The sequence below is a fragment of the Nansenia antarctica genome (genome assembly GCF_963989245.1).
Source record: "Nansenia antarctica genome assembly, chromosome: 8".
Lineage (NCBI taxonomy): Eukaryota > Metazoa > Chordata > Actinopteri > Argentiniformes > Microstomatidae > Nansenia > Nansenia antarctica.
In genome coordinates this window covers 40,032,064-40,047,063 of record NC_137678.1, presented here as the reverse complement: position 1 = coordinate 40,047,063, position 15,000 = coordinate 40,032,064, and the positions used below count along the sequence as shown (strand labels likewise).

General features: G+C 44.7%; 1 protein-coding gene across 1 annotated transcript in view; it reads left to right on the top strand.

Moving 5' to 3' along the window:
- The window catches only part of LOC308164192 (lipid transferase CIDEB-like), a gene marked incomplete at its 5' end in the record, with an annotated part of 10,134 nt that extends 2,878 nt beyond the window's left edge, over positions 1–7,256 (top strand). The window contains 4 exons of the mRNA XM_080538335.1: positions 4,214–4,328; positions 4,533–4,691; positions 6,761–6,951; positions 7,071–7,256. Of these exons, the coding sequence (XP_080394461.1) occupies positions 4,214–4,328; positions 4,533–4,691; positions 6,761–6,951; positions 7,071–7,212 (607 nt within the window). The 3' untranslated portion in view covers positions 7,213–7,256. The remainder of the gene's footprint in view (positions 1–4,213; positions 4,329–4,532; positions 4,692–6,760; positions 6,952–7,070) is intronic.
- Positions 7,257–15,000: the final 7,744 nt, after the last annotated feature.

The following is a 15,000-nucleotide window of genomic DNA, read 5'->3' as shown; positions in this document are numbered from 1 at the left end:
TATAAATGGAACCATGTACCAGTGGCGGCTGGCCGATAGAGGGCGCTGGGGCGCCGCCCCCACCTTCACTTCCTAGTTGCGATTTGTAAAAGTTTTTTTTTTAAATAAACATTGTTTATTCACAAAATGCGGCTGATATTCTGTCGGCGCCTATCAACATTCATTAAAAATCCTCCAATACAATAAACATTTTATCTGTGTGTGTGTGTGTAAAATTCACTGTTAAAATACATAGGGGGAGGAGTCGGGACGCCGGTCGAATGCAAGTCTATCGCAGGCCAAATACTTTTCGCTTACACGTGAGCTGTAGCAGCGCTCCAATTGGCTGTCTCCTATTTCTCGGCCGGGGCGCAAAAAATTGCGCCCTGAATATCCAGTTGTATTGCAGAAAATGCACATGCTGAGGACTTCCGACTTCCGGGGCAGCATGGATTGAACGCACGCACGACTGCTCTCCTAACAAATTACGTTTTTTTACAATGTAAGGAGGATTTATTTCTGTAAACAAATTGAACAAATGGATTAGAAGGAGGCATCTTTTGTTCCCAACTTGAGGATATTGCAACTGGACCTATTACCGAAGTCAAACTTATCTCGTTTGTGGTCGCAATCTCCGCACCGGCTGTTAGGCTGCTACTGTTGGTGTTTTGCGAAGCCAGAATACACAAACTCGACCTGAAGGTAAGAGAGTCAGCTAAGATAAAAGCTACTTCAAACATTTAGTAATATCGTCAGCATGGTACGTTTTCTAATGTCGTCTTTTCGCTTGTTTGTTTATGTATTCAACCAGCACACGCACACACACACACACACACACACATACACACACGCACACACGCACGCACACACACACACACACACACACTCACACTTACACACACACACACTCACTCACACACACACACACACACACTCACACACACACACACACACACACACCCACTCACACACACACAATAACATTGTGCAACAACAGCGTGTGAGATGGGAAATGTGTCACTTGTTGTTAGTCAAGTCCCAAGTCAAGCTCAGCTGATCACCTTAGCCGACATTTACATGATTTATTTGTTTACATGTTTGGCATTTTAGCAGACGCCTTTATCCAAAGCGACTTACAGTAGTGTAAGTAAGTGAATCGTCTGTCCTTCAGTCATGATAGGAAAACCAAATCGATGCTGGGAGAAGGAATGGCAGACTGTATTCTGATTGTATCTTCTATGCTCTTTGTATGTTTCTATGCTCTTTGTATGTTTCTATGCTCTTTGTATGTGTCTTGGTGTAGGAGAAACGTAGGACCACGTTGGAAACAAGTGTTTCGGTACACGTTGACGTGTAGAAACTGTAGAGAGAAAATTGTAGAAATTGTAGAGAAAACTGGGGGGGTAGAGGTGATGAAGAGGTCTCTAGAGGTGGGTAGAGGGGATGAAGAGGTCTGTACAGGGGGGTAGAGGGGATGAAGAGGTCTGTACAGGGGATGAAGAGGTCTGTAGAGGTGGGTAGAGGGGATGACGGGGTCTGTACAGGGGGGTAGAGGGGATGAAGAGGTCTGTACAGGGGGGTAGAGGGGATGAAGAGGTCTGTACAGGGGGGTAGAGGGGATGAAGAGGTCTGTAGAGGAGGGTAGAGGGGATGGAGAGGTCTGTACAGGGGGGTAGAGTGGATGAAGAGGTCTGTACAGGGGGTAGAGGGGATGGAGAGGTCTGTAGAGGTGGGTAGAGGGGATGAAGAGGTCTGTAGAGGTGGGTAGAGGGGATGAAGAGGTCTGTACAGGGGGGTAGAGGGGATGAAGTGGTCTGTAGAGGTGGGTAGAGGGGATGAAGAGGTCTGTACAGGGGGGTAGAGGGGATGAAGAGGCCTGTACAGGGGGGTAGAGGGGATGGCGAGGTCTGTACAGGGGGGTAGAGCTATTCTCATGCTAAAATCGACTGTAAATCCAGATTTTAAAGTTGATATTCTTCCCCGTGGAGCATGCCCCCATAACCTGTGCCCCACCCAAAACTTTTAGCACCAGCCGCCACTGTCTGATAGGCTGACGGCATTGGCAATAACGCACAGTGAATCAGCAGTGTTAGGAGAGTAGAGTTAGGCAGATCTCAATTTGGCCAAAATATGACAGGCAATTATGCTATGAGCAGGCCCGGGGTGGCTAATCGGGAGGATCTGGAGTTTTCCCGGTGGGCCGGTCTGGTTTTGGGCCGGTCTGGGCCGGTTTTCAGTCATGGTAGTACTTGCAAGCCGATACCGTTCTGGGCGGCTGGGCCGGTACCATTCTGGGCCGATACCATATAAATAGGGTGACCAGATGTCCCCCTTTGCGCGGTCACGGGGCCAGTGTCCATCTAAGCGCCGCAACAAAGCGCCGCAACCAAGCGCTGACATGTTCAGTTGCAGCAGAACGTCCAGATTCGATGGAACGTCTTCAGCCTATCAGGAAACAGCATTCATGTTCCCATGGCAACGGCCCCACGTGGATATAGGGAGCTGGCTGCTTGTGCGAACCACCCGCTGACTCAAAGGGCTCGTAAAGTGAAACTTATTGTGTCAACAATATCTAGTATCAAGTACCCACTCGATATAACAAACAACAGTTTAACGATCACTAAATACTTATAATTTGTGGATTGGATTCACTGTTCTTGTTTGCCGTAGGCTACTGGTAAGTGACCACTTTACTTGTAAACATACTTTTGTTTTAGGATGTGTTCAAAATCAAGGACTATGTGTTCATCTATTTATGTGTTTTTAGCATGTTCATGTTCCCTCAGCATGTTGTGTGATGTTATAAAAATGTAGTTAGACGTTCGTAGCGATGTACCACTGTTAGCCGCTAGCTGTTAACAGCGTTTGTTGCTGCAGCAGAGTGATTTTTCTCCCAGTCTCTGTCTGAGGTGCACCAACATTCAAATACTTGTGTCGTCCTAAAAAAAAATCAGATTTCAAAAGCATTTGAAGCTTACAATCTGTAGTTTCAGGCTATGTAAAACACTGAAAAATGACTTGGGCAATTGGGCAATTGGTTTATCCTTAACCAGCTGTTATCACTGTCATTGTCTGAATGAGTGCAGAGTTGTGTTTTATGTTTTCGTCTAGTGTGTGCGCGCGTTAGCCTTGACAGCTATGTCAATGCATTTGTGTTGCAAATGGGAGGCAAGTTAACTAACTAGATAGCCTACATACTCAATCATCTACAGGCCTAACACTGTCAGGCTACTTTTCTTTATTAATATACTAGCCTAAATTGATACTGCACTTTGACTTCACTTTCTGCTCCATACAGATACTTTATTGTGAGGTTCACATTCAAATAAAATATATTTGTTATATATTTGTTAAGTTTTTATCTGCATAGTCTATTATTGGATGCTACTGAATAAACCAAACAGAATAGGAAACAGAATGGAAATGCATATATTTAAAAAATTGGATAGACATAGCTCTCAACTCGGCCAGGGGAAGCGGATGCTACTAGGGGCACCTAAAGTTCGGTCCGGGCCTGTTGAGAGGGTGTCCCACATTGTCCCACACAAACATACTCCTTGTCCCACATTTGGTTTGTTGGGACCTGGTTACCCTAGTGGTGTCCAGCAAGGGATTTCTGCTATCACAGTAGAAGGCACAGGTGAGCTGTTGTACCAGTGTGGGAACAATGAAACAAACCCATGACATAGCATCCTGTAAATGTAGAGAAGACTGTAGAGAACAGTGAGTCCGCTATTACAGACTAAAATACCAAGGTTGTAATTACATGATTTTAATATAGGCTACTGTAGTCGGTTGTGAACTAAAGTGGGCCGGTCTGAGGCATGAAACTCCAGAGCTGAAAATGAGTCCCACTCCGACCCTGGGACCATCTATATGAGGGTTTGTTTTTGTTCTATAATTAGTGAGTCATTAAGATAGCTTTGTACATCTACAGTCTGCGGTAAAGTGTCTAGCTGTCTTACTACGGCAATGTCAATGTGTCAACGCTGTGGGACCCCATCAGTGCACATGGTCAAGTTTAGACCATTGGAAGGGCAGCCAATAGGGCACATCCTCTATTTTCGCCACTCAAAAGGGCATTTTTGCCACTCAAAAGGGCACTTAAGCGAGACGTTTTTCAACCGTGGGGGCACCAGGAGGGGCGGTCGCCCCCCCTGCCCCCCCCCCCTGAGTCCGCCAGTGATCTGTGTCATCAGGTCTGAAAATCATCTTCACTCTTCCTCTTCCACAGGTCCGTGTCCAGGCGTGTGTGGTCGGCTCCCCAACGGCCGTTCAGAGTGGTCACCCAAGACAGGGAGACCAGGAAGGGCGTCACAGCCGGCACTCTGGAGGAGCTGAGAGACAGGGTGAGAGAGAGGAAGAGAGAGAGAGAGAGAGAGAGAGAGAGAGAGAGAGAGAGACTTGATGCAAAACACAATGATTATGAAAATATGCAACACAAATTAAGAGATATTGAGGAGAAAAAACCAAACACATAATACAGATTTGACTTCATACTCACTTAGTTGGACTGTTTCCTGAAAATATCCCTTGGCTTTCTGTCTGTCCAGGTGTGCGAGGCTCTGCTGCTGTCCCTGTCCACCATGTGTCTGTCCCTGGTGTGTGAGGAGGACGGGACTGAGGTGGACTCTGAGGACTTCTTCATGTCCCTGCCTGACAACACTGTCCTCATGGCCCTGGAGCCTTGCCAGACATGGAGACCCCCTGCTGTAGGTTGTCTGTGGCCCGATACTGTATCAATATTAGAGTATTTTGCTAATGTAGTCTCATCCCTAATCTGTGCATCTCAGTGTGCATGTACATTAGCCTGTCGTGACGTTAGAATTATAAGGTTCTATCTCAATTTTTGTCAAAATTGAGTTTTGTACATAATCTGATCCATTAGGTGTTTATTAATGCATGTGTGGTGTTATTTTTTTAAATGTTGACATTTTTGAGTTAGTAATTCATGAAATACAAAGGTTCCATCTCACAAAACATAATGGATTGTAAAAACTTTGACGCTCAATATCTCTGAACTGCCCTAAACGGAGATAGAACCTTATAATTCTAAGCTCACGCTGTGTTAACGAGTTTTACGATTAATGTTTTGTATTTTATTGTGTTGTATATTTCATATATATTTAATGTAGCTTTGTAATCATACTAATAGTGTAGACAGGGAGCAAAAGACACCTTGGTCTCAGTTTTCCCTGGATAAATAAAGAAAAAAATGAAAGAAAGTAGTGTGTGTGTGATCCATAAGGATCTCGACATGGAATTCTCTGCCTTACCGTCTAAACCAGGGGTCGGCAATAGGCGGCCCGTGGGCCATTGCTGGCCCGTCACCAATAATATTTGGCCCAGCAGATTATTTTGAGAATCCCCTTTTTTTTTCTTTTTCTTTTTTACAATATCGGACCGACAGTCCCACACCGCGCCTATAATGTCCGAATAGAGAATCTACCACCACCTGAATAATGCTTATTGTACTTTTATTCATGTTGAGAGTGAATGACACAGGGACAGACAATCAGGCAGCGGGGTGCACCGAAGTTAATGAGTCACCTCAGAGAGAATCATAAGCAGGTGGACAAGGCGTGGTGCTGAAATAGCCGACATACGGTGTGGTTTGAAAAAAATAACATCAGCTCATTAAATCATTCAAACGTAATGTTTACGTATGTGACTGCAACACACATATGAACAGTAACAAAGCAAATTCTGTTTAATTTTCTGAAAAACATTGACAACAAAATCGGCGCAAAAGTGGTGGTAGGCCTATGCTCCTGAAACGACAGAGCAAACGCGCTATTAGGGATAATAATTACAATGAGCCATAAGCCATTCATTCAAAATATACAAAATACAATTAGGTTATTAAATACAATAACGACAGGCTTGGTACTCACTTAATGTGAAAAGTGGCATCTCCCATCGGTCACAATTTGCTTGATATCTGGTGATATTGACGTCACTTTAATCCGCAGGCAGTTTATTTTTATTTTTATGCATCTATCGATTCCTCTTGTGCGTCTTTATCACATTCATTGAGGAAAAGGATGACTCGCATGTATAGAAAGGGAACATTGTGAGCAGGGAAGATGTGAGTCTCACACAACGGCTTTGCATTGATGAAACCAGGTAGGATGAACGTATAGTTCGCTGTCCATTCCTCTTTAAATGCCCTGTTTTCACCGTCAACTTTCCTCTTTAGACCTTTGGAGAGTGACATTATGTATCTCTTGCTAGTTAGCAGGTTAAATGTTTAGCTAACTTCACCCGACACGCAAACAACCAATCCAATAATAAATAATGTGACCTTGTCTGGAGGAGGGGGGAATCATTCAGAATAAAAGTATGTTAAATAATTATTAGAATAAGTTAGGCTGCGATACATCGTCAGTCCACACATTTATTATTCAAAACTATGGAAAAGGGTGAAACTACGTTTCAACGTTGTTGAGAATCACAACACAAACTCGCTAGTCAAGCCTAATACTGCAACGAAATGGATTGGACTGCTACCTAGTTAATTATAACACTACTTTACATTGTTAGCAGGCTCTCAAAACAAGCTGTGTTAGTTGACTAGCGATGTGTACATTTCTCGAAAGAAAAGTCAAAGCATTAGAACGTGTCACATTTTTTAACAATCAATTACTTTAATTACAAATTATCCTTTGATTATGTTCGGGCCCGCCATCTAGTGGCTAATTTTTTTGGGGGCCCGAGGCCAAACCTAATTGCCGACCCCTGGTCTAAACTAAAGCCTTGTTTCTCTCAACCAAACCCTCAGGGAAAGGCTTACTCCAAACCCCAAGATCAGATCAAGCCCCGGACAGGAAAAGACATCACATGTGTGACCTTTGACCTGTACAGACTGAACCCCAAGGACCTCTTTGGTTCTCTGAGCGTGAAGGCCACCTTCAGGGGCTGGTATTCAGTCAGTGCAGACTTCAAATGCCTTGGGCCCAAGAAAACCGTCAGGTGAGCAGAGGATATGGTGTGACTTTGTGCGTGTAAGGGGGGGGTATTGAACTTTTTTTTTTTTTTACTAATTACTGCCTGTATATTCAACTGATTCACTCACGTTCTTCCTCTCTCAGAGAAGCCCTCCGTGTTGCCTCCACCCTCCTCCAAGCAGCTGGTCATATTATGATCAGCGCTGCTTCTGTGATTCGCCGGATCATCGAGGGGGCGGAGTCCTGGCAGCCCCAGCCGGCAGGCTCTATGGAGTACTGGAATTAGGGGAGTGTCTAACCCTAACCCTCTGTGATTGGCTAATCACTCATCAGGTCGAATGAGAATAGAAGATAAGATGTGGAGCTGATCACAACATGTACTTGTGCCAATCGTGGCAACCTTCTGTTCGAGTAATATTTTGAATACTAAGAGTATAATATGTACAATGAGTATGATAAGCTTAACACATTATGCTGCTGGTGTATAATGTAAAATGTAGAAAAGTTGGTTGTACAAATTAGAATACAAATATGTTTGATGTATATAATCCTCTTTTTCTATCAATTGTACCATGTTAAACACAGTGATGATATAATGTGTGATGGACAAAGATGGCATTTTTAAATTACATTCATCTCCTACTCTCTTATATACATGATTTCATCTGTGTAGTTCATCTGTTGACAATGATGCAGCTCACAAAATATAAATGAGGAGAAATAGTTGCAGAACAAGGAAAAAACTGTTTATTCATTAAGAAAAGAGAAAGAACATGTGAGTCTGGAGGCAATAGAGTGAATGAAGATTAAAACAATGAATGAACAGTGAATGAAGATTAAAACAATGAAGATAGATAGATTGACACCACTCCTCAACAAACAGGTATGGTATAAAGAACAGCAACAAAAGGTGCATTAAAAAGTTGAGGACCACTCACATGGAGTTGTGAGACACAATACAATTCATAGCAATATAAATTAAAAACGTACATTCAAGTACTATTACACTTGAACTATTACACAAAAAATACCATTGGCATTACAATAAAATACAATATATAAAGCAATTAAATATGTATATAAAAAAGGAGGGGGCAGTTTATTTTGCGGTGCTCATGAAGGCTACTCTTCTTTGTAGGAGGTGGCAGGCCTTGGCACATTCATTAATGAATGAACAGTGAATTAAGATTTTTGTTGTGACTTCCTCTGTTGCCTCTCTTTGGCCAGCCAGGCCACCTACCTGAACCAGCTCATGGGGCTCTACCAGCAACTGGGGGCCCTCCAGGGCCACGGCACGCACCCCGCCATGGGCAAGAACCCTGGGCCCTCCAAGGGCCTGTAGGGGGGGCCCCCACTCACTGTCTCAGTGGCCAAGTCTCAAATGAGCTCACCTCCTCATCGAAAGGGATTTCACACTATTTCAATATCACTATTTCACTATTTCGTGTCATTTCAAGAAAAGAGAAGAAAAACTTACATTTCAGGGTTGGTAGCTGTAAATGACCTATTGAATAACATACTGACTGAGTGTGATATGAAAGAAAAAAAATCTAATGCAATTTGTTGTTTTGACTATGTTCAGCATCTCTCGGGGCATTTGTGTAATTTGTCTCTTCATCTGTATAATGTATCATGAAATGTAACCTATTGTGTGCCACTTCCCACACTGTATGTTTGCATTGAGATTAGAGTGGAAGTGAAATGAAAATGTAGTGAAGTATGTCAGTGTGCTAATTTGTGTGTTTATGTGGACATGTTTGAGTAGCTAAAAAGAAAGATGTCCGACTGACTAAAGAGCAGGAGAGAGGGCTGCCGTCCCATTGGCTGAAGAGCAAGGGCGCCCACAACACCATGGCTGACGCGCTGTGGCGACTGCGTGACCTGATGCTGCGTGACACGCTGAACATCCAGCAGTCATACAACCAGTAGAATCTAGATCACCTGAGCCACTGGCCTTTACCCTGTGAGACAGGAAAGGGTTAAGCTCATAAAAAAAAAAGTGTTGTGTTGTTGTCATGTAAAAAAAATCTGTGTTAGGTGAAATGTTCAAATAAGCTCACTTACTGTGTTCAAGCTGTTTTGTACTTGTATTTTAACTGTATTGATTGTTCCATATTGTTCCAAGTGCATTATTGTACGTTTCTCTGTAATGGGTAAACGTTTTCATAAAAAAGAAAGAAAAAGGAACTTGGCTGCTATTTTAGTGACTTTTACAATATGGAAAATGATATGTCATGCATGATCTGTCTCACTGTACCAGTTATATAAGGAGAAGGGGAACCATCATGTGGTCGTTTCTTTGGGCTGTGTCAAAAGCAATCTATCTCTGGTTATCTGGTTATCTATCATTGATCATCTCTAAGGCATAAGAGCAGACAATGGCTATAATCTTACAGCGATCCTCCTCACTTATCCATCTCTCGAGGCCGTGCTGGACGTGGTTGCGCGTGTCGCCGAACCACCGGGTTATGTTACGGCGGGTGAGACCCGTCTGCGCCTGCAAAAGTGTGCAGTCCTCCTTGGTGGGCCACTGGCAGGTGAGGAAGGCCTGCCTCAGGATGGCCTTCTGAGCTGCTGAGGCCTTCCTCGGCCCCCGGCCTGGCTTGGACGGACTTGTGCTCTGGGGCTTTTTCTTCTTCTGGGGCCCTGGTTTGGAGGTGGAGACAGGAGGAGGAGGTGGAGGAGGAGGAGGAGATAGAGGTGGAGGAGGAGGAGGAGGAGGTGGAGGAGGAGAAGGAGGAGGAGGAGGAGGTGGAGGAGGAGGAGGAGGCAGTTTGACAGTTTGTGCTTGTTGTTGTTGTTGTTGACATCCTCCCTCCTGAGGACAACTCGCCCCTCCAGCATCTTTTCCTTCGCCACCTCCTCCCTTTCTGCCTCCTTTCCCTTCCCCCCCTCCGCCGATTGCGTCGGGGGGTGGAATGGAGTGCAGCAGTTTGCTGCGAACCTCGCGTATCTCCTCGCCGTCCCAGCTGATGCCGAAGCGGAGCCTCCGGACCATGAACCACACTCGGACCTGGTCGGGGTGCAGGGAGCAGCTCTGGGCGAGCACGGCCGTCTCCGTCAGGGTCAGGTAGGGGAACACGTTGTAGGCCTCCACCAGCTTCTCTGTGCCCTCCAGCTCCTGGGTCTGCTCTGAGCGCGCCCACAACAGCTGACCGTTATGGACGAGAGGCAGACACACCATGTGGTTTTCGTTGAGGCTGAATGCGGCGGTGGGGGCGGAGGCGGAACTACACCCCCCGGATACTTCAGATGTTACCCCCTTGTGACCCTCAGCAGGCTCTGGAGGAGAGGAGAGAGTTTTCACAGGGGTGGAGGCCAGGCGTGGTCTTTGAGCAGCGGGAGGTCTGGGTGTAAAGACTAGGCCTGCTGTCTCAGTCTTGTCCGAGGGATGGACGACCCCTGGTGGATGGTAGTCCATCTTCCTGTGCCTGGTCATTACAGAACTCCTATGAGGGTGTAAAAGAGAACAAATAAATTATCTCTCATCAACACACAAATTGGGACTGTGTTTGGTATAATGCTGAGCACCCCCCCCCCCCCCCCCACCATCCTATAGTCATAATGCAGATAAATTAATTAACAAAATGTGTTAATCTGTTGCTGCAAGGGTTTGCGATGGCAATCAGGCTCCACAGCTGAACTAAAAACAACAACAACAACAACAAAAACATGCTAAATGGAATTAGACTATCTAGCCACTGTAGCTACCTAGCTAGTTATGATGATATATATGACTTACTGTAGCTACATAGCTAGTTATGATGATATATATTACCTAGCTAGTTACACATTATTGTCTGGGGGCTGTTGTTATTGATAGAGTGTGAGCAGGCTGTTGACTAGCTAGACTGGTGAAGCCGGGGTGAAGTACCTGGTATGAGAGGTTGCCAGTACATAAAACAGGTATGTAAAGTCACCAAGAAGGTAAACGTTTTGAGAACCAGATGTATATAAATATTAAGTGTTAGTTGATACAGTTTTGTAGGGGTATTGTTAACCACTGAGGGGTGTATTCTGTCGAACTTTGCATGTCCGCTAGCATTGAGGCTAGTAGCATGCTAATTTGCGTTGAGGGGGAGAGTGGTGATTCGCGCCAGTGTTAAGTGTTTCTTTTGTTTCGTTTTGGCTAAACAAAACGAACAACAACAACAACAACAACAACAACAAAAACATGCTAAATGGAATTAGACTATCTAGCCACTGTAGCTACCTAGCTAGTTATGATGATATATATGACTTACTGTAGCTACCTAGCTAGTTATGATGATATATATTACTACCTAGCTAGTTATGATGATATATATGACTTACTGTAGCTACCTAGCTAGTTATGATGATATATATTACTACCTAGCTAGTTATGATGATATATATGACTACCTAGCTAGTTATGATGATATATATGACTACCTAGCTAGTTATGATGATATATATGACTACCTAGCTAGTTATGATGATATATATGACTACCTAGCTAGTTATGATGATATATATGACTACCTAGCTAGTTATGATTATATATATGACTACCTAGCTAGTTATGATGGTATATATTACTACCTAGCTAGTTATGATGATATATATATATATATATATATATATATATATATATATATATATATATATATATTACCTAGCTAGTTATGATGATATATATTACTACCTAGCTAGTTATGATGATATATATTACTACCTAGCTAGTTATGATGATATATATTACCTAGCTAGTTACACATTATTGTCTGGGGGCTGTTGTTATTGATAGAGTGTGAGAAGGCTGTTGACTAGCTAGACTGGTGAAGCCGGGGTGAAGTACCTGGTATGAGAGGTTGCCAGTACATAAAACAGGTATGTAAAGTCACCAAGAAGGTAAACGTTTTGAGAAACAGATGTATATAAATATTAAGTGTTAGTTGATACAGTTTTGTAGGGGTATTGTTAACCACTGAGGGGTGTATTCTGTCGAACTTTGCATGTCCGCTAGCATTGAGGCTAGTAGCATGCTAATTTGCGTTGAGGGGGAGAGTGGTGATTCGCGCCAGTGTTAAGTGTTTCTTTTGTTTCGTTTTGGCTCCTGGGCTCATTGGGTTTAATGTGTGAATCAGTATGTATGTATGTATGTAATAAAAGTATAAGCTCACTTCAGTTACTGTTGGTAAGTGTAGCCTAGTTTTGTTGATATATGACTTACCCGTGAACGGAGTAGCCTAAATGTAGTGGCTTGGCTAACACAAAGCTAGCTAATCGTTAGCCTCATAGCTAACGAATGTTAGCTGGCTAATAATGATGGAAAACGTTGCACAAGAGATGTGAATGTGTAAACTCACCTTAAGACTTTACGTTGTCAAATTATCTACGAAGGTCTGATTTATAAACAACACTTCTTCACAACACTTCTTTTTCACTTCTTTGCACTTCGGAGGACGGCTGCTTCCGCTGTTGCGAGCGCGCATACACACATCAAAAAACCGCCAACTCACGGCATCATTACTTGCAACTACGGCATCATTACTTGGACACACAACATGTGTTTTAGGCAAATGGCAAGACAACAATAAACGAAATCAAAGAGAAGCCTAGTTTTCCCACATGGACCGTAATGTACTCTAATCACCTCGCGTCTCAGAGATGCATGGTGCATGGTGAATGCGCTGAGCCCGTTCGCAATGCTTTAGCCAAAACAGACCTGAGTATCCGAGTTACCACAGATGAATTAAATTCCATTTAATCTTTATTAATTGTTTTGTGTATTTGGCCGTTCCCTAATAGATACTGTATATGCTGGTTTCCATATTCATATCTAATGCATGCACGCAAGCACAGATGCATTCAAGCAAAGAGCATGCACACACACACACACACACACACACACACACACACACACACACACACACACAGCATTCATACAGAGTATATAGCCAACCAAAGTACTCAGTTTAAGGGTTTTCAGTAACAACCTCCAGAAAACAGGCATTAACTGTCCTTAACTTACTAATTGACTAAAAGTCGAAGTAGAACATTCAAGCTAATGAGCTTGTAAAGGGAGACAAGGCCAAGAAAGACATCCTGCCTGCAGCAATCTAACCCCCTGGCACACAGTGGGGCTGAGGCCAGGGCTGCAGCCGCGTCAGCGAGACAGTCACTTCATTAGCGGCAGCAGTAGTAGAAACCGATGTTGCCTTTTTTTCCCCCTGTCCAATTCAAGGCGACGGTATAGATCGAGGGAGAGCTGGACTTTTTTGTTTTTTGTTTTTTTTCGGTGGAAAAAACACTGGAAGTTATTGCATCCTTAATGGAGCTTAAAGTGATTACACTCTGTAATGGGCCTCCCTTTTTCCCCTTCAATGGGCCTCATCAGAGTGGCCCTGGCGTGCGATACGCTCGCCGACCGCCATTCTCTTCTAAATTACGCTATTTACCATATTGCCTTTGCTGGCTCTCGGGAAAACCAGAATGAGGCTCTGGGTCACAGGGAGTTTAATTGACTGGATACAAGGGTTATCTAAAGATGGAAGCACAACAACAGTAGCTTATTATGACCAAGTATTTATGTTAGTTATTACATGGGTGGGTTTGTAGTCATCTGGTAGGGAATAACCACCGTAGACTGTATGTCAGTTTAACTACCTACGAGCTGAAGCGGACATCGTTCTTAAGGCCGAATTTACTACATTCCCCTCCATCCTTCACCTGCTGCTGGTAGCTGGCATGGTGCACTCGTGACAGGGCGGGGGTTCGAACCCCAGTCTCCTATGTGGAAGACACAAGCGTCTAACATTAGGCCAAGAGGACATTCGCAAGACCCAGGGGCGCCACAGGCAGACACAGCCCCCCCCCTGTGACAAGAGGGTGATTCTAAATCACCTACACACCGTTCCCCAGCATCGGAAACAGAGGCCCCATCGTGTAAACAATACCTCCCCCCTCCTGTGGTCTGAGGAGATAGCCGAAGGATGTTTTTTGGAAGTTAAGAATACATTAACTGCCCTCTCCTCCGCCCCCCCACCATCAACACGTCCCCCCCCTCCACGCCCACGCCCCCCTCCAGAGCCATTTTGATTTTACACAGTGACTCTTTTCCCCTCGTCATTGCAGTAGAGAGGAGTACGGGCCATTGCATCAGAGGGAGGGATGCTGGGGGCACAGTGTGACAAAGACAAACAAATGTTGTCATTATCGGATAGGGTTAAACTGACGGGCCTGCAGGAGGGAGACATCTAATCTCTGTAGCGTTTGTTTTGGGGGGACGGCAGGGGGGGGGGGACAGGGGAGAGACGGAGGGGGGGAGACGACCTCTCTCGGAAGCCTTGCTGTGAGAGCACAGCCGCAGCCATAGCCCATTCCTTTTTACTGCGCAATGAACCGTCCCAGTCTGGCTCTCGAGGAGATGGAGGGATGGGGATGGAGGGAGGGAGGGAGGGAGGGAGGGAGGGAGAGAGAGAGAGAGAGGGAGTGATTGAGAGAAAGAGAGGACATGTCCCTGAATCTGCCGCCCCCCATTTGTTTAACTGTCAGTGCAGAGAAGAGTAGATAGCAAGTCCTATAGTGCCCCCATCTGGATCTCTGTCTCGCTCTCTTCTTTCTCTATACCTCTCTCTCTCTCTCTCTCTCTCCCGCTCTCTCTCTCTCTTTTTCTCTCTTGCCGTCTTTCTCTCCCTTTTCTCTCTCTCACCCCTCTTTATATTACCACTTGTCTCTCTTCCTCCTCCTTTCTCTCCCACTTTCCCATTTTCCCTCCCTCCTCTTTGTTCTCCCCTGTTCTCCCTCCCTCTTTCCCTTCCTCCCTTTTTCTCTCCACCCCTCTCTCTCTCTCTCTTTCCCTTCCTCCCTCTCTCTCTCTCTCTCTCTCTCTCTCTCTCTCTCTCTCTCTCTTTCCCTTCCTCCCTCTCTCTCTCTCTCTCTCTCTCTCTCTCTCTCTCTCTCTCCACCCCCCTTTCTTCCGTCGATGGTATGGCTGTCTGCCTAGAGCCTTGCCTCTGGGTGAATCCATTAAGATGAGCAAATAGACAGCCAAGTCCACAAACACTGAGACTCTGTCTGCGCCTAGCTAGAGGAGTGTGAACACAGCGTT